Source organism: Alosa alosa, chromosome 10 (genome assembly GCF_017589495.1).
Source record: "Alosa alosa isolate M-15738 ecotype Scorff River chromosome 10, AALO_Geno_1.1, whole genome shotgun sequence".
Taxonomy (NCBI): domain Eukaryota; kingdom Metazoa; phylum Chordata; class Actinopteri; order Clupeiformes; family Clupeidae; genus Alosa; species Alosa alosa.
Window position 1 is genome coordinate 25,752,523 of NC_063198.1, and position 19,014 is coordinate 25,771,536.

Below are 19,014 nucleotides of genomic sequence, written 5' to 3' on the forward strand. Positions count from 1 at the left end.
GACAAAGCCATACTCTGTTTCCGCTGCGGGTCCTATACCCAATTAGTAATTTGTTGGCGAGTCAGAAAGTTGAAAACATGAAAAAAGGGGACAAGCTGTTGATGCAAAACAGCAAAGAAAAGGGCAGAAATACACTCTTCTAAGAAGAACAGCACAGCATTCCGTTTAATAGCCCTCACAGCTGAAACTACAGAAGAGTCTTTGCGTGCACTCAATTGTGTGAATTCCACCATTGTGTTGAAAATGCCCGTTGGCTGTATGGCAATGGTCTTAGTATCATCTGTGGAACAATAACATCATCTGAACCCCAAGATGATGTTATTGTTCAGATGATGTTATTGTTCCACAGATGATACTAAGACCACTGATCTGATTTGTTGCTTTCATGAGCTCTATAAAAGCACCACCCTGCAAAACTGCCCATTTAGACACTGTACCAAAAACAACCAGCTTTGTGAAATGGCAAAGAACTGTGATACAAAAACAAGTGAATGGCTGTGATTTTATTTCTGACATTTCATTGATGTTCTAGGTCTTTTTGGTGTTTAACCTTGGATGATGGGTTCTCTAAGGTTTTGTTGCTGTTTCAGGAGGGCTGTGAGCTCCAAGAGGGACTTGACTACAGCCTCTGAGACGAGGGCACGCTGGGATGCAAATGAAGGGCATTTTTTTCCACCTGTCTGATGAGGACTTTTCGAAAGCCCTTTTGAAAATGTCATTTGGAACCAGCGGAGTATGAGAGACATGAAATGAGTCTTTTACCGCGGGAGGAGCAATCAGACTCCGAGCCCTCCGGACACGAGCAGCGCGCCCTCTCTGGCAAATGAAATTGGGATCACTGGAAGAGTGCTCCTTTTAAACAAAAAGTTCCTGCTTAAGACTAACTTTAATTGACCTCAACCCAAAGTGCCTTACCAAGTGTTGTGTGTGTGTGTGTGTGTGTGTGTGAGAGAGAGAGAGAGAGAGATGGAAAGTTTGAGTTGCACTCTAATTTCAGGTACCGGTAGTTAGAGTTCGTCTTCTCCTTGAACAACCTGCAACTGCACCCGATCCCCTCTTCAATCCCCTCTCTCCCTCCTCTGTCGTGGTCCATCTCGCCGACCCCCTCCTCTCCAAGACCGCTCTCCCTCTGGTGAAATCACAGTGATTAACGGCGGCGCAAGAGCACTCTTGTCAGTGGAGCCACAGCGAGACGGACAGTAAATACTAACTATTAGCCTTCCTGTGTGCTGGCAGGCCCCTATTCCAGCCGGGCCCAGGCCCCTGTTTAGAGCCCGGTGCCAGGTGCCAAGGCGCTCATCAGCCCACAGCGGCAGCTCAGAGTGTCCCCACAGTGACAGCTCAGAGTGTCCCCAAACGTCTCCGTGAAGGAGGCCCTGACATAAGCCTGACACAGCCTTCTGTCTGTCTGTTTGCATGAAGACGAGGGAATAAGGCAGTGTCAGCATTAATTGCCGTCTAAATTGCAAATTATATAACCAATTTATAAATATGCAAATTATAACACCAATATCTGGAGATGAATTGGTACTTTTAATGTCCTTGTCTCTTTGGCTTTCTCACTCCACTCTCTCACACACACACACACACACACTCATGTAGCCTCAGTCTCTTTACTCACATCCATCTCCTTTCGCTCTCTATAACTCTTACTCCCTCTCTTTCTCCAGATACTTTATTTTAGTCCCTCTTGTAGTCCCTCCATCTTAGTCTGTATCTGTCCCTCAGTTCCTTTCTCTCTTTCACACTCTCTCTGCCCATGCACCAGTGTGCATTCAGACTCCTGTTCTTGTTCTGAGATCCACCTCTGCTCCTCCTGATCCGTCCCACCTGTGGCCTAGTGTCCCCGGGGGAGTTTGCTTAAGGTCTTTCAGAAAAGTCTCCTGGCCACCTTCATGTCTGAATGAAGCCCGCAGGCCACTTAGTTCAACTTCCTCTCTGCCTGCTAAAGTTGCCCCACTGGGGACAGGTGAGGAGAGCATTGTAAAGGCACTCAGGTGATTTTGTTTTCAGGGGGGATGTTCACCAAGGGCAGTATGAACAAGTTGTTGCTTGCAGGGCAATATCTTAACAAAAGCCTCACCTTTGTCATATCTCTTCAGCTTCTCTCCTTTACCATCATCCAGACCTCCCAGTTGTGTGGCAGATTGCATTTCTGTGGTGTGCTTGCCTGGCCTAGTATAACCATTTGATGAATATTTGTTTTTCAGTCATTGTATTCTAATTTTGAAGCCAATGGACTAGTCTTTAGCCAATTAACCTTGAACACTTGGGATTGTTATACTTTTCCACTATAAACATACTGTGTGTGTGTGTGTGTGTGTGCGTGTGTGTACACATTAGCAATATCCTCTCACCTGTGGCTGATGGGTGTGAGAGGCAGAAGAGGCACATGATGTGATGTTCTCAGTCACTTTCAAGTTTGCCTTTAATATGCAGAGAAGTCACAGACCCAAGCCCAGTCCTGAGAAGTAATTAAATGACCTAGTTAGCAAGGCCGGCTTGCAGCAGGAAGAGGGACCTGATGAAGCTGCACTGGGCTTCAAGTATATTTTTAATGAATTACCACCTTGCCCAGGAGAGCGCGCTCTCTCTCTCTCTCTCTCTCTCTCTCTCTCTCTCTCTCTCTCTCTCTCTCCCCTCCCTCCCTCTCTTTCATGAGTGTTGTAAGTGCCCTGTAAGTCCCTTACAGCCCCCATAGGCAGGCAGCACAAATGGGCCTTTAATTAGTTTTCTATTTGTCTGGGCCCTCTGTTTATCACCAAACATGCATGCATGCAAGGTGTGTGTGTGTGTGTGTGTGTGTGTGTGTGTGTGTGTGTGTGTGTGTGTGTGTGTGTGTGTGTGTGTGTAGCATCGGCCCTTGCTCACCATTGGCCTGTTTGTCACAGGACGTTGGTTGCACTAGAGGCGCGGCGTCCGTGTTGGTGATGTATTCATGTGGAGGTCACTGCGTTGCTAATGTCTGGTCACCAGTCAGACAGAGGCCACTGGGGGCTGCACAGGCAGGCGTGGGAGGCGCAATTTGGATGCCAATTTTGCTATAATTGTAATTTATTACTGCCTCCCTCCCCTCCCCTCCCCTGCCCTGCCCTGCCTGCGCGCTGATGGAGCCCAATCTGATGGCTGGGATGCTCTGGGATGCTGTGCATTTGCCAGGAGAAGGCTGCGCCTCCACTCTGGTCTAAGCTTTTGACATGGCCTCAGTGACCCCCAATCAAGCACTGTGTAATGAAACAGAGGAGCATGTTAGGGGGCGCCCACAAATGGATGAGACAGACGAGAAATGAGGGTGTGTGGGTATGTGTTTGTGTTTTTGTGGTGTGAGTGTGCGCGTGGGTGTGTGTGTGTGTGGGGGTTTGAAATTCAAATTTGAGCAACTCGAGTATTCAAAATGATTGTCGGAGAAAGTTAAGGCTGAGTGAAACAGCAACAGATTGATATTTTTACTAAAATATGCAGGTGTTCTGAACGAATTCCAGCACCAATGTGCCGTAGCGGTATTAGTCAGTACCTGATGACTTGTTGTGGTGGGGCTTATGAAATGCATGAGGGTAAACATGCAGTGAAGGAGAAACTGACTGTAGGAAATGGTGTACAGGGGAGAACTATGAACTTGGTTGTACAATTGATTCATGTAGTGCAGTGCATGTGTATGAGTGAGTATTTTCCATGTTTGTTCACACAGATGCAGTGTTCTCATCGTACAGTCTAAGTAGATTAATGGCTGCCTTAATGGACTCTTGTTTGAAGATGAATTGGAGTTCATTGGAATTGGTTGTTCAGTACTGTGTATTTATGCCAAAATGCAGTTTTGCCAGATTTCTTATTAATGATGAGACACACACACACACACACACACACACAGTACCTTCACTCATACACACACACACACACACATACGGATGCTCCAGAGGAGAGCAAAATTCTTTGTTAATGTTTTCAGGGAAGGGGAAGGTCTCTGATTACCCCTCTGCACTCTCTCACAGTGGCGAGACTCACACTGCCCAGATCTCATGCTGGAGTTCGGAGTAAAAAAGCACTTGGGCTCTTTTGTGAAATCAAACAAAGCGGCTGCGACGGTCCACAGTCAGTGGCCGAGCTCAGATTGGTTCCTTCTGCTCTAAGTGAGGCCCATCGATTCAGGTGGAGATCTCCAGCTCAGCGGTGCGCCCCTGGCCTTGCCTCCACAATTACTGCCCATCAAGACCCCCTGCTTATTGACCGGGAGGTGAGAGGAAAGGACCTCCTGCCCAACACCCCCCACCCTCCCCTCCTGGCCTCCCCCTTGAAATCCATATGTCTGCTGGAGCCCCCATGGCGGCTGCTCTGGGAAGTAGATTCCTCCTGTGTGGGCATCAGGCTGGCCGGGGCATGCCAGCTCATTGCCAGGAAATGGAGGTGAAACACTAAGGATAAAAATACACTCCGTTGTGGAGTGTGTGGCCGTGAGGGACAGTCGGAATTGGACACCCCTGGAAGTGTGAAATGTTTTTTTTTTTCATCTAATACAGGAAGTGGAGGGAAGGGAGCGTGTGTGTGTGTGTGTGTGTGTGTGTGGCGTGCACAATCTGTGACTGGAGGAAGTAAAGATAGGATGTGAACGCAGGGCTCTGGGGACTTGCACCAATTGTCCCCGCTGGTGGCTGTTGCCTCTGTATAAACCCCCCCTCCCCCTCCCATCAGGATTTGGCTCTGAGAAATCGCGCCATCACCAAAACTAGTCAACGCCGCTCAGGAGAAAAGCTCCTCTACAGAGAGTGAGGCCAAGCCAGAGCCTGGCTGAAGGACAAGACCGCTGTCCTTTCATGGTGGTGCTTCCTCTCTGTCAGTGTGGCTCATGAAAAGATGGTTTGCCTGCAGGGACACTTGGCCAGTTGAGCCTGATGATCTATAAGGCTGAGATGACAGAGCCGGCAAACCATCTTTTCATGAGCCACGCTGACAAAGTGTCTGTCTTTCCCTCTCCTCTCCTCTACTCGTCGTCCTTTGTGGCTGTTCTTCTTTCTTCCCTGAGGCCACGTAAACGTGAATTCTTGCCTTTCTGCATGACTAGGTCAGATTGCAGACACTCTAAAATTGGGTTTTCAGGCTTCAGCAAAGTTGAATATTTAGGCAGGGGCTTTATAATGGAGACACACCTGTGCACGTGCCTACTGTAATCTCATGCTAATGACTCAGAGGAGATTAAAGGTTACCAGACAAAAGAGGCACAGTTTCATAATTTTGTTTTCCCATTTAGTTGCTCATTTAATTCATGAGGGAGATGATAAAACTTTGAGAAAATGTTTCCCAAAAATGTCATTGCAAAGACCCACTGTCTCCAGACAGTTGTGTTTTATGCGGCTGAAATGAACTGATACTGATGTTTGACAGCCAGGAGGAATTGGATGATTAAATTGGATTGGATCCATGATGATTGGATGATTCTTTCTATAGGTTCACAGACATTGTTGAAACCACAGATGACTTTCCATTCCTCAATTGCTGATGAGAGATACATCTTCTTAAGAACATAGAATGCCCCCTTGACCTCAATTGCAGGATGCAACTGCAGGTTGTATCTGGTGCGGTGCTTTGGGGAACACTTTGAGTTTTTCTCAAACGAGTCAGGAAGATCATTGAAATCGATCGGGAAAGCTGCAACAGGCCCTTGGAGTGGTATAAAGCATCCCTCTGAGAAAAGTCACATCAGAAGGACACAAGCACCTCTGAAATGTTGCTGAACATGTTCAGATTGGTGTGAAAATGTTAGTGGTCTTCATATGTTTTTGAAATCATTCACAACTAGTACAGTGCCTTTTCAAAACATGCTATTCCTGTAGAAAACCCGTAGCCCAAATACATGGTCACAGGTAGGCCTGCTTTAAAAATAGGATGATGTTGATTCACATCATTCCAGCTAAGCATTCAGTAATGAATTTTGAATATTATATTATTGAATATTATATTTAGGGCTATCAATTGATTAAAAAACATAATCTAATTAATTACATACTCTATGATTAATTAATCTAAATTAATCACATATATCATTTTTGCTGTGAAAGGATTTTAAATATTTAAATTCAAATGAATCATTGAATAATCAGCATTAGTTACATTAAATTTCAAAAACTCTTTTATTATTATTTTCACTGTTATAAGTTCATAATAATCTATGATATGACCTAATATGCTGAGGAAATAAATTCAAAAGTGCTTCGGGAAGAATTTCAGGCCACAGATGTAACCTAGGGGACACAATGAAAATAAATTAACACTCCCCTCAATGTCAACACTATTTCTTTACATTGATGTGCGACTTCAGAGTTGACGAACTCCGGTGATATGCAAATTCCTTGCTGCAGACATTGCAGAGGACTTTATTTTTATTAACACCATCAGGCCGTTTTTTAAAAGTAAATGTTCCAATCAATGATATAGACAGCACATTTTCTTCTCCCTCCTTCATTTTACAGTCGAATGGTTACTGACTAGAACGGCTCGGGGTCAAAGGTCATCGATTAATCTGCGCTATTTTTTTAATCAGTTATTTCTTCTCAAATTAATTAATCAAAATTAATCCGTTATTTTGACAGCCCAAATTATATTATAATACACATACAGTAAGCATAATTTATGCACAGTTACAGATTAAAATGACATAGGCCTAAGCAGTTTTGAGTTAAGGCTATGAACACATAACTTTCTATGTTGTTGTGAATAGCCACTGCATACCCATGTTGGTTGGCGTGTTGTGGCAAAATCCTTGGAATAATTTTATGCAAGCAAACCACATCTAGAGATAGTCGTTATATTTCCGAGGTAAAACATAATAATCATCCAAACATCTTATTTAGCCTGCTCTACAAGCACTTGCTTGCCTTGCTTCCTGTGAGAACTGATTCAGTGTTGCACTGTGCTTTGTGAAAGGGGGAGTGGCTACAGTGGCTAGCACGTCAAAAGCCAATGTATGTTTCTTTTTAACAATATTTAATAATATATTTTGATATATATCACTGTGGACACTCCTAGATAGTGGTTCTATCGCCAGAGCCATTCACTGAATATTCAGGTAAAGTACAACATTAGGGGAGAACTGGGTAAGATGAGCGTAGGGGTAAGAGGAGCCACCCCTTTTTTCTAGGAAACCGTAAACACATTTTATCATGTGACAGCAAGGAAGAGGAAATTATACCTTACAATCTGTGGAAAGGTACACATGGCAAATGTGGTAAAAAAAATAAAAATATGTGTAAAACTAAAAATATGATTTTTTGCTCTCCAACTTGATTCCATTCATGTCCAGAGTCAGGGTGATTTAGAGAAAATGTGAGTAGAACAACATTCAGATGCATTAGACCTCAATTGGTGCTCTTTAAGCTAAACAAAAGGCTAAGCAAAATCATGAATGTTACCTTAGCTTGTTATGAGAAGCATTTTCTTTCAAAATGGTGGTTGTGGGGTAAGATGAGGCTGGGGTAAGTTGAGCCAGCTAACTAGTACTTGTAAGGTTTCTGGGTTTTTAAGTTTGCCATGATTTTGTGACCTCATTCTATATGTTTCCTTAGTTTACTAAGAGCTAAAGGACTAGGCAGCAAATTAATCAGACTTATTTAAGTGAATCAAATTCAAAGGTAAACAGGCGACAAAAAGTGTTAAAGGCCTAAATCTGTCTTGGCAATTTTTTAGTTGAATCTATTTGGCTAATTCTCAGTTAAATGTTGGTGTTTGTTACTGTTTGTAGAAATGAAGTTATTGTTTTAAGAAAATAAAAATGTTTTACCTGGAATCTTTGTTTTGGACCAACTTACCCCACACCTAGGCTCATCTTACCCCACATATGGGGTAAGTTGTGCCAGAAGACCAACTTTTTTGCTGAGAGCATATCTCTTTACCCTTATAAGTTATTAAAAATTGTGGGTTATAGAAGTTGTAGAACACTTTGAATTTTTGTGTGAAGGTTACAACATTTTTTAGACACATTAGAATGATGAAGAATATAAAAATTGGCTCATCTTACCCCATTCTCCCCTACACAACAAAGTATTTCAAATCCAATTGTTTTGTTTTTTTTGTTTTGCTTTTTTTTACTTTTGCATTTTTTAAGGAAATATTCTCAAGCAAGTCCACTTGTGCCCTGTCTGTAAAACATTACAGGATGGTACTCAAACATTATATTCTGTATCAAGCAAATCATGTTGTGTGTGCGTGTCACTGTGGCGTGTCACTGTGACTCATTTATTATGATTAATATTTTGTTTAAAACAACAGGAAGAGTCTATTCAGCAGAATTCTGTCTTCGTTACAGTGTCTTTGCCTATCAGGTGTCTACATGGCATCCCCAGTCACATGTATCATGTAAGACCATGCAAGATATGGTCGTGGAACTTTCGAAGGTGGCTAGTAATTACCTCCATCGTTATCCCTGCAGCTTGCCAGAGATTACATAAGGTGGGCGTCGGGCTGCTGACAGCGCCGCTGGCGTACACGCGTTCCCTCCATCTCTCTCTGCAGGCGCCACGGAGGAGCAGTGTGCCCTGAGCAGCTGGCAGGCAGGCCGCCGTCACGACAATCCCCAGGAGACTGCCCCTTCTGTCTCCGCTGTCTGCTCCGGCTACGCCGGCCCGCAACGGGCCCCGCTCACCAGTGGGAGATAAACACTCTCTGTCACCGCGGCTCACCCAGTCCTTCCCTTAATGAACTTTCCAATTAAACAAATTACCGCTAACTCCCGGCTTTCCAATTAGGTGCTGGTTCATGGTAGGGGAATTTGGCATTGCATGGTAATTGATGTGTTGCAATCAATTTGTGCTGGTTTGTTTTTTTTCTCCCACTTCCTGGCTTTTGCTCTCTGTCTTTCTTTCTCTGTCTCTTGTCTTTAACTTTCTTCCTCACTTTCTTCTCTGCTTCTTTTTTATCTTGTTAGCACACATCGATCCAGGGGGCACGTTTCTTTCTTATGCAAATGCACGTGCGGTGTAAGCACTTCCCACCTTCCTGCGGTCATGTTGGGGGTTTCCAGTGTTCCTTTTCCAGGGGATGCACATCTCATCCCTAACCTCATTCTTCCAGTCTCATGTTTGGGTGCTGACAGTAAAGGGCTGTTCATACCAACAACGATAGCTGTGTTGTTATATATAGTTAACTATAACGATAACAGCAAAAATCGTTATAGCAATAACTATAACGATAACAGCAAAAAATCATTGTAGTTAATATGAATGACAACGTCCACACATCAGCTATAACGATAACGACATGAAGAACGATATCATTGGGGATCCCTTTCAGAGCGTTTATGAGAATAATGAAAAGCAATCAACAACCAATGAGAATCCATCCTTATCGTCAGTTTGTGTGGACACTCATGGACAGTTATAGTTGTTTTTATAGTTATCATTCCTGTTGTGAACTGCCCTTAAGCCACATCCATGAGGCACTGTCCCATTTTGCGTCCTGTGATTGGACTGCTACGTGTCCCACTCTGCCTTGGCTCCATCTCCTCTGTGTGCTGTCTGTCCATCTGGGAGTTGATTTGAGCACAACAAGTACAGCAGGGATGATGAGCCTCTGCAGACATACAGGGCATGATGGTCATGGAAAGTTACTACACACAGTTCATTAGCCCTCACACAGGGAAAGCTCAACTCTCAACTAATTGTTTGAATGTATAAGGCTTGATATAAAGCCTTTGAGGTGCACACAGGAAATCTTCTTGTGAGAATTCTGTTCAGATGATATGACATTGAACCATCTTTTCTCTTGTCTGTGCTTTGGATTCAACATGCACACAGCCTGACCAGGAAACTTGTGCCTTGGCTGCATGTGATTGGATGTCTAGCATGCTATTCTCTGGCTGCAAGCCTTCAGCCATCACACTCCTTAGCAGGCCTCCACTCCTATATTAAAATACACAAGTGTGTGTGAGATAGAGAGAGAGAGAGAAAGAAAGAGAGACCCAGTATGAGTGAGTGTCTCTGAATGAGTGAAGGGAAACACATGTGAGGAAGATCATCCTCCGCAGCTGAACCCGGCAGACCATGTTGTTTTGCAAGAGTGTGGCAGGGGCTTCTTCCTGTGCCCAGCACTTTTCTACGATTTCTCACTGATGGCAGTGCAATCATGCAGAAGCTGTGCCCATGATTTCGGCCCAAATGACTGTTTGTCCCCCCAGGGGGGCTGGCCATGCCTGAGCACTGTCTTAGCCGAGCAGCAGTGAGTAATGTGGATTTCAGTGGGTATCCCGCACGGAAGGGAGTTTTTCCAGTCTCCAGCTAGTTTTGTCTAAAATGACATTTCAAAGGCTACCAGAGGCAAACGTGCTATCGACCAGAGCAGATGCAGATGTTAAGAAGTAAAGCAAAGCTGCATAGCCAAAGCTTTTTCACTTCCCATTGGCTCACTGGGCTGAGGGTAGTGCATTTCGGTAGAAAGTGATGAGAAATAATGCCTAATACGGTCTCCACTCTCTTCCTGTCTCCTCCTTTTCTGTCTTTCTTCTCTGGAAGGCTCAGACACTGATCTGGTATCGTAGTACACCCTCAAGTGAAAGGCAATGATATGGACTCTGAGAATGTAATTACTGTTTAGTTCAAAGCGTGCCTGTGAGTCAGCCATTGCCTTCCCCCTGCACCAGCCAACACAGTCCCCTACAGGGACGACTCCAGGCTGTTAGCAAGATATCATCACAATTTACTTAGACGAGATATTTATACAGCAAAGCCTTGAACGCTTTGAAAGGATAAGTCTTGGGTAGGACTGTAGTCTGCGTAGCACCAGAAAGCGAAATCTATTAACAATGGTGGGAAGGCTTTGAGCCCAGCAAGAGGGAGCATGACTTGGGGTGATTTTGGTGAGACAATGCGCTTTGAAGCACCAGAATGCCATATCACTGGCTGAGGCTGTCATCTTTGTGTTTGAATTATGTGGGTGTACAAGCACTTTGTAATAGAATTACACTGACAAAACAATGCTTGCTCGGAGGTATTTGTGTTGGTGTAATATGCACATGCATGTTTCATATGGGATCCAACAGCTTGAGCTTTTACTTGATGGGGAGAAGTGGGAGCTCTCATGATGTAGTTTACCTTCAAATAAAGAGTGTTCTCATCTATTTCTCATCTATTCTCTCTCTTTCCTTGTTATTTCCAGGAGGGCACTCCAGAGTACATGGTTGGATGTGTTGTTGAGGTGCTCAAGATATTCATTGTCCTTGTACTGTAATATTTCTCATGTTGAAGCAGATCTAGCAAAACACCACTTTTTGTTGGAAAAGTGATTAGTGCCAGCACCTTTCAAGCAGCCGACATAAATCTAGTCTTCCTGCTTCTCGTGTCATCTGGGGAATGAAATGAGGCTTTCATAGTGCATTAATAGGTGGAGTGTGTTGCCAGGGCGACCCCTGCAGCTGATGGTGTTATGATTAGTGAAGAACCTCACCTGCCTCTCCATCTGCAGCTCTACAGCCCAGACTCCAATTTCATTAGGCCTTGATTGCACTTCTGTGCGCGAGGTTGAGTGGAGGCACGCTGGCTGGGCGAGGAAGAGCGATGAAGGGAGGAAGAGGATGTAGCGCCTACAGGCAGGAGTTAGGTGGGGAAATTGTCATGCGAAAGCACCGGGCAAGGGGAATCGAACACCGCTGAATGTCATAATTAAAAAAACACTCATGCCGGAAGCGCAGTTTCAATTACAGCCAGCCAGTTGGGTCGGGGCCTTATTTATTTATTTATTTGCCAGCTCATTCATCTGACTCATGTATGTGAGAGTACATGGGCACTGATCAAAGGGAAACACCCTCAGAAAAACTCTGATCCATCCAGCAGTTTCACAGTCCATTCAGGAAGCTGTCATTTAGCTTTCCTTTTGTTGTTGTTGGTTTGGGCTGTCCAACCCCTGCATAGGAGACTGCTAAGTGACAGACTGCATGGCCAAACCGAACAGTCCTTGAGCAGCAGCTTTAATGTCAAACACCTCCCATGCATTATTCAGCTTCTCTTGTTTAATGATAAAATGTTTAATAATTCAGAGCCATACGCAGGGAGGGTGCTCCACGTATAGGCGGGAGAAAGCCCCTCACGCCTCCGCCAGAGTTACTCTCGTCCTCCCCGACTTGTCAGCATGCCGTACATATTTCATTTTATCAGCCTTCTTGTTTGTGTGTGATTTGGCCGTCGTGTATCTCTGGGTTCAGAAGATATTGAGGTCCGCGGGGTTAATTAGCTCCTAAAAAGGGAGAGATTGTGAGCTGTCCTTATGTGGTCCTCTCGAAGGTGCAGCACGAATGGGAAAAGAGATGGTTGCCTGCGGATCCTCCTCAGTAAATGCAATTTGTATGCGTTAGAGAGGACTGCTGTTTGCATAAAGGCTATTTTGCTTAGTTCACAAACAAGTGAATACGTTTGTAGTCAGACCCTGCTGTGACATTTGAATGTCTCTCTTCACCTTTTTTTTTCCAAATGGTGTCATGTCATGACCGTAACAGAACATGGTGATGCCTCTAGTGTCCATGTTGTTTTGCCACCATCAACATCCTCCATCACAGCTGCCAGTTCTCTGGAATGATTGCCAAGATCAGTAGATCTGAACAGCTGCTAGTTTCTTTTGGTCCGATATCTTCACTTTTGGAGTCCTTGCAGTACGTCTCCCCTGAAAGCGCCGGCAGCACAGCTCTGGGCTCTTCATGTCTTCCTTCTCCTCTCCTCTGTTCTCTTCCCTTCTCATTATCATCCCAGTCCAAGGATCTGTGTCCTCATTTGCATCGGCGGTCCACAGGCCTTTGTGTTTAGCAGGTGATTCATTCCTGGCGCTACATAAGCTACATCCCTCTTTTGCTGTGGATTACATTAAAATGTATCAATCAGGCCTATTGAGAGGCCCATATAGCCCAGCCCAGCCAACCACCCCCAACCCCTCTCTCTTTTGTGAGTTTTATGCTCCCTTCGGGAAGCCGTAAAAATGTACACGGGGCACTGGTTAACCATTAAGAGGAGACACACGGCTCATCTCTGAGGTGAAATGATCTCAGTCTTTGAGAATACTCTTGCAAAGGACCATGATCATTTGACATTAGAAAGGCCAGTATAATCTCTCTGAGGTGATCCCACAAAGCCCCTTGCTGCATATGGCCAGGTGTGGAGTTGGAGATCCCACACTGGTAGGACGTGCTAATGCTCAAGAGACTGGGATGGCGCTCAGGAACGTCATCCTTCTAGCGGCCTTCTTCTCCTAGACCCCCACAGTGTCTGGAGAGAGTGTGGCTACACTTTTCTTTTGTATTAATGTGCATGTCTTACAGGGATGCTAATATAGGACATTGCCTAAGGCTATAAATCAGTGACTTGGGGTTTATAGGGCACAACTCGCTTACGGTTTGGCTTCTCCTACTTAACTCATTCAGCTAAGGAAGCATACTGCATATGGATTGCATCTGCCAGCACCATACCAAGGAATGGGATTTCAAGAGTGATGGTTGTGCAAGGTAATACCCACGAATGAAGACCTCCTCTGCTCTTGTCTCTTTGCCAGCAGAGTGTGTATTATTGAATTATAATGCCTCCAAGAGATGATACAATTGTGGGATGATACAATTATTCCACAATGTTCCCACTTGATGTGTAGTTTTGTCTTCATATGCACTCCTAAAAGAGAACCTACAGACAGAAAACCATGCGTGAGAACGGAAGGATATTATTGTAATACTTGTAATTCTTATGCACCGTGTCTGCTCAGTATGGAAGATTGTATTTTTACAATTTTAAATAGGCTCGTTTATTGCGCTGTATGGTTCAAAATATGTTTCTCCCTCTGCCCCAGGGGCGCTGTGAAATAGGTTCAGATGTAAGCAGTGCAGTGCAGTGCAGTGCAATATGGCAGAGCTTCATAACCCTGACACGACTTTTTGTAATTGTGCTGTGGAAACAAATCTGATCTGGAGTCAGAAACTGACAAAAACTGATCTGGAGTCAGAGGCCAATTTATTTCCTATACTTCCTGGCTTCTCTTGTCCAATCTGGTGTTTTGAGCATCATTTCCTATTGAATATTACACGCTTATTGGATCAATTCTAGCCATATGCAAAGTTTTCTTGTTCTCCTTGTTGTGATCATACTTTCCTTGTGCTCGCCATCACACTTCCATAGCAAACCCTTACAAGCGGCTAGATATGATCCTGAAAGAAAGGCCTGAACCTGTTAAGAGCGGTGGGTGTCCAGAGCTTTACAGAGCTGCTTGGTGTTTGGGGTTGGTTGTTTGTGGATCTGTTTTCTTAAAACCTAATTGTATTTAATTTATTTTCTTGTGCTGTCTTGGCTCTGACTTTATGAAGGTGTCTCATTAAGAACTTTCTGATTGGCTCTAAATGTTGGCCTTGCTTGTCCTCACCCCTCCGTTTTGTAATCAGGCTGGTGTGCCTGGTCAGGAAGCCTGCTGCTGCTGGTGTTAAAAGTTAATGAGCTGGGAATACAAAAAAAAGGTTTTCAGCAGTCAGACATTTGCTTTTGACTCCGCAACAAAACAACAACATTCAGCCTGAAGACATTTTAGAGCAGACATAGTCACACAAATGACCAAGCTCCGTAGCTCTGCCTTTGTGCCATGAGGGGGAGACACTCAAACTGGTGCTAGGTTGACTATCCAGTCCCTGAACAGAACAGAACATTGTTATTCACAAAGCCACCACGTCTCTTGCGTTTTAAATTCTGGTCACCTCTGGAGTCAGACGCAGGGTGGCCGGAGTGGCATCAGGGGCCAATTAAAGCTCCTTAACAGCAGGTGAGGGGAACTTCAGTGAAGTTGTGCTGTGCTCAAATCAACTCCATTTTTCTCTTTTTCTCCGTTTTCCTCCCGATACAGGAGCGGAAGCTGAGTGCCTTTCCTTTCATGGAGATCTGCAAGGATGACATCATCCACTACGTGTGCCCCCTGGCCCGTCAGAACAGCTTCTTTGTGCCCGAGATGTGTCTGATGGAGAAGGAAGAGGAGTCGGACGAGGATGGCACAGGTGCAGTACACCTCTTTCACTGCCCTTAGGTCTGCCTCTGCTAAACCTAAACTGTTTGATGTTGGTATAATTTTCCACACAGTAACAACAAACCTCGCAACCCACTCAAGTACAGTCACACACAGTGTTAACAGAGGCAGCATAATAGAGGTTTCTGTCGTCTGTTGAAAAGATGTGTCATGAAAAAGTGCTTTGAGTAGATCTAACCAGAAGTGTGCACTCTTAGTCATTTGCCTGACACTCATATTCACATGCACTTATAGGAAAGAAAACATTCAATTCAAACTCTCACCACACACACACACACGCACGCCAGACACACGCACGCACACACACACACACACACACACACACACACACACACACACACACACACACACACACACACACACACACACACACAGAGACAGGCACGCACGCCAGATGCACGCACGCACGCACACACACACACACACACATACACGCGCACACACACACACACACACACACACACACACCAGTGTAAACCTCTGACTGATGTACATATTGTAGTGCCATTTCCATCTCCATTAATTTGTCAGAGCACAAGTGTTGAAGCAGGCCGTGGAGGCGGAGGGGTAACGCCCTTCTCCAGGTAGCCGGGTGGAAGGTCCACAGTGAGGGCATTTTTCTTCCAGTCTCCCACGTATATCAGCCCGTGATATACGAGCCACTGTAATTGCTCTGTCACGGCTAGTGCATGCCTCCAAGAGCAGCCCCCCCCCCATCTCTCTTTTTTTAAAAACATGACAGCCCCCATGAAGTCACCACAGTGACGGCTCGGACTGCACCTTTGCTCGAATCGTTCTTCACGGACAGGAGGTTAACGGACAAAGACGGGGCTCGTGGTGAGCAGGTGGTGTTTTCGAAGCCGATGGTGGGTGGATGGGGAGGGTGTTAGGAGGGGTGGGAGAGGTGCCCAGATCTCTCGGCTGACTCATGGTCGAGGCCGACTTCTGTCAGCAGCACAACAGAGATGAATGGTTGAGTTGAGGCCCCGCTGCTTGCTATGCCCAGAACAAGAGCCAGATGAAAAACAGTCAAAATCACCCTCCCCATTCCCGCCTAGTGGGATGGGGACAGAGATGTAGTCTGGTTCAGGAGTCGTGTGTGTGTGTGTGTGATCTGGTTCAGGGTTTCCAGCTGGCTGTTTATCAGTGTCTGCAGCCCTGACATGAGGGCAGCCAGCCACCCTGACAGTCCCACAGCACTCTGCTTATCTCTGTCCGAGAGCTCGCCTGAGCAGCGGCCGCTGTGCTTATCTCTGTCCGAGAGCTCGCCTGAGCAGCGGCCGCTGTGTGGCACAGGGAGCCAACGTGGTGGGAGGGGATGAAGGGGATCTCTTCTTTATGACAACATCTATTAATCAGCCTCTCAGAACACTGCGCTGCTACTGACCACATCTAGTAATGGAGTGAGATGCTCCTGAGCCAAATCCAATGGAGGTCAGTTAGCCAGAGCTAATTCTCTCCAAACAGAAGGGCAAATCATGTAAAGACTAGGGGGAAAAGAATGTTCCAGGTAGGCGGTTTCTTCAGTCACAGAAGATGTCATCTTTCGGCATATCAGTACTTTTGAGACAGCTCGTCAAGCTAGATCACAAGCTTGCAGAGGAAAGAGGAACTGCTGTGCGGAAGGTTGTTTTTGTCTACATACAACCAAAAGGAGGTCATGTTGTCAATGCGGTAGAAAAGTGCAGTACGGGCCAAGGAGGAGCCCATAGAATGTTGGAGTGGCTTCAACTCACGGGGCCTCTCGTCAAATTTGTTTCTAATGTTGCAAGATATGGCATTTGGCCTTTGTAGAGATCTCCAATTGCCCTTTTAGCTTGGCAAGTGTCACTGTTAAGCTGGGTCAACATTAAACCTTTACCAAATCCTGTTGATCCTGTCAATGGTTGTTCTTTAAACCCTCCAGATCAATTAAAACTGGTACATTCCGTGTCAGCCTTGGTTGTTCACAAGTGTCTCAACATGATATAATGGCCGCCCCATATTGGATAAAGTTTTTTTTGGCTGGGTGGAAATCTGTTTGAATGGGAGAGGGGTCAGAGGGATCTGCCAGAGCAAATGAAACATGAGCCCTCAGATTTGTCTGGTTGCAAGGCTATGCCACTCTTATCTTTAGATAGGGAATTGCCTCTGAGCTGTAAAGCTTGTTGCTATTCCATCCTAAATGTCAACAAGCTCACAAAGACTGATACAACAATGAATGTTTTGTCTTTTTAGAACATTTGTGAAGGATTGGTATAAATTTATTTTTATGCAACCTTGAAACTGTGGTCTTTTGTTTGGGTCCAAGTTCTGTTACGTCTTACGTTCAATCGAGGACATCACATATCAACAGACTTTTCTGCCTGACTGACTCTGCCTAAGCCTGTTTGAGGGAATACTTACTCTCTACTTACTGTTATTTGCCCAAAATATCACTACTGTTTGGTTCTTGAATAGTTTGGGTTTGTCCACAATCGGTGGCAGTTTGTAAGACGTTTTGCCCTTTGGGCTCATGGCCTGGGGAAATTCACCAGCATGCCTCCACCCATCGGCATTACCCACACGGCTGGTGTCAGAATAGCAGAGGTGGAAAGTAACAAAATACATTTACTCACGTTACTGTATTGAGTAGTTTTCTGTGTATTTTGTATTTTTAAGTAGTTTATTTGTATTTTAAATTTTACTTGATTACATTTTGAGTGAAGTATTGTACTTTGCTACATCAAAAATCCCATCCGTTACTTGAGTAAAAAAAAAAGTTAAGACTAACGAAAACAGAAAAATCGCGCCCTAAACCACTAGCCTAGTGATAATGATCAGCATGTAGCCTACAACAGAACATGAATCAAGCTGGCGCCATGCAGTCTTTCTGAAAGTGATGGAGCTGGATCACGAGATGCATCAGATTAGCCTAACGTATGAAAGTGTATTTTACGCTATTCCAATGGGTTGTCTCAGTTAGTTTTAGCACCAATGATTGCGGAAATATTCAAGCTAGCAAACACCATGGGATTTCGTGTTTTGACGTTTGTGCTCACCTTTCTTTGGAAAGAAGTTTATTAGCAGTTGTTTCCCCTCATGTTGATGTCTCTCTTTTTCCTGTTTTGACCTTTGTTTTTAGTAACCTTAGCCTACTTGACTTTCTTGGAGAAAGACATTGCACCAGCAGCACAACAATTAGCGTTCCACTAGTGATGCTCAACTAAATAAACAAAAGATAGACTAGGCTACCTTATGAATCGTGCAGGTGGACTAATCTATTTAGCTCTTTAGCAAGGGAGAGTGAGAGTGACCTTAGACCAGTGTTTCTCAAACTTTTTTTCTGGGGACCCACTTTTAAAAATGACAGACTATCGCTAACCCAACTCATTGACTGTGGTAGTTAACAAACTAGACAGTTTTCACTATGTTTTGTATACAAAATCCAGTCAGTCAAACTTTACATTTCGTCTGACATTCATTTTGACATTTAATTTGTAAGTTAAAATATTCAGGTAAAATAAATATATGGTGGAAATAAGTATTGAACGCTTTATTGTTTTTTTTTTTTCCAGTAATTAGCCTAAACTTCCAGTGAGTAGCCTATATTCGAAATTTTCACCACACATTATATTAACACACATATAAAAAATCCAAACATAAGTGTTATGTGTAATAAAGTGGAATGACACAGGAAAAAAGTATTGAACGTTCCTACTGGAATTTCGTCAATACTTTGTGGAAGCCTTTGTTTGTAATGACAGCTTCAAGACATTTCCTGTATGACAAAACTTATTAGTCGAAAGTATCAGGTGTGATTTTGGCCCATTGTTCTAAACAGATTCCAGGGGTCCCTCTTGTGAATCCTGATCCTTAGTTACTTCCAGAACTGTTTAATTGAATTTAATTGAATTGGCTGCCTTCAAGTCTTTTTGGAGCTTTCTCCGAGTGGTCCTTGGCTCTTGAATTGACTATCCTTCTGACTCCCTGGTCAGAAATATTATGAAGGAGATCCTGTGCAAGGCCGGGTTGATGATG

General features: G+C 44.4%; 1 protein-coding gene across 1 annotated transcript in view; it reads left to right on the forward strand.

Annotated features, from left to right (window-relative positions):
• Positions 1-19,014, forward strand: part of tex264a (testis expressed 264, ER-phagy receptor a) — a 72,261-nt gene that overhangs the window by 41,791 nt on the left and 11,456 nt on the right. The window contains exon 3 of the mRNA XM_048254964.1: positions 14,839-14,986. Coding sequence (XP_048110921.1) covers positions 14,839-14,986 — 148 coding nt within the window. The remainder of the gene's footprint in view (positions 1-14,838; positions 14,987-19,014) is intronic.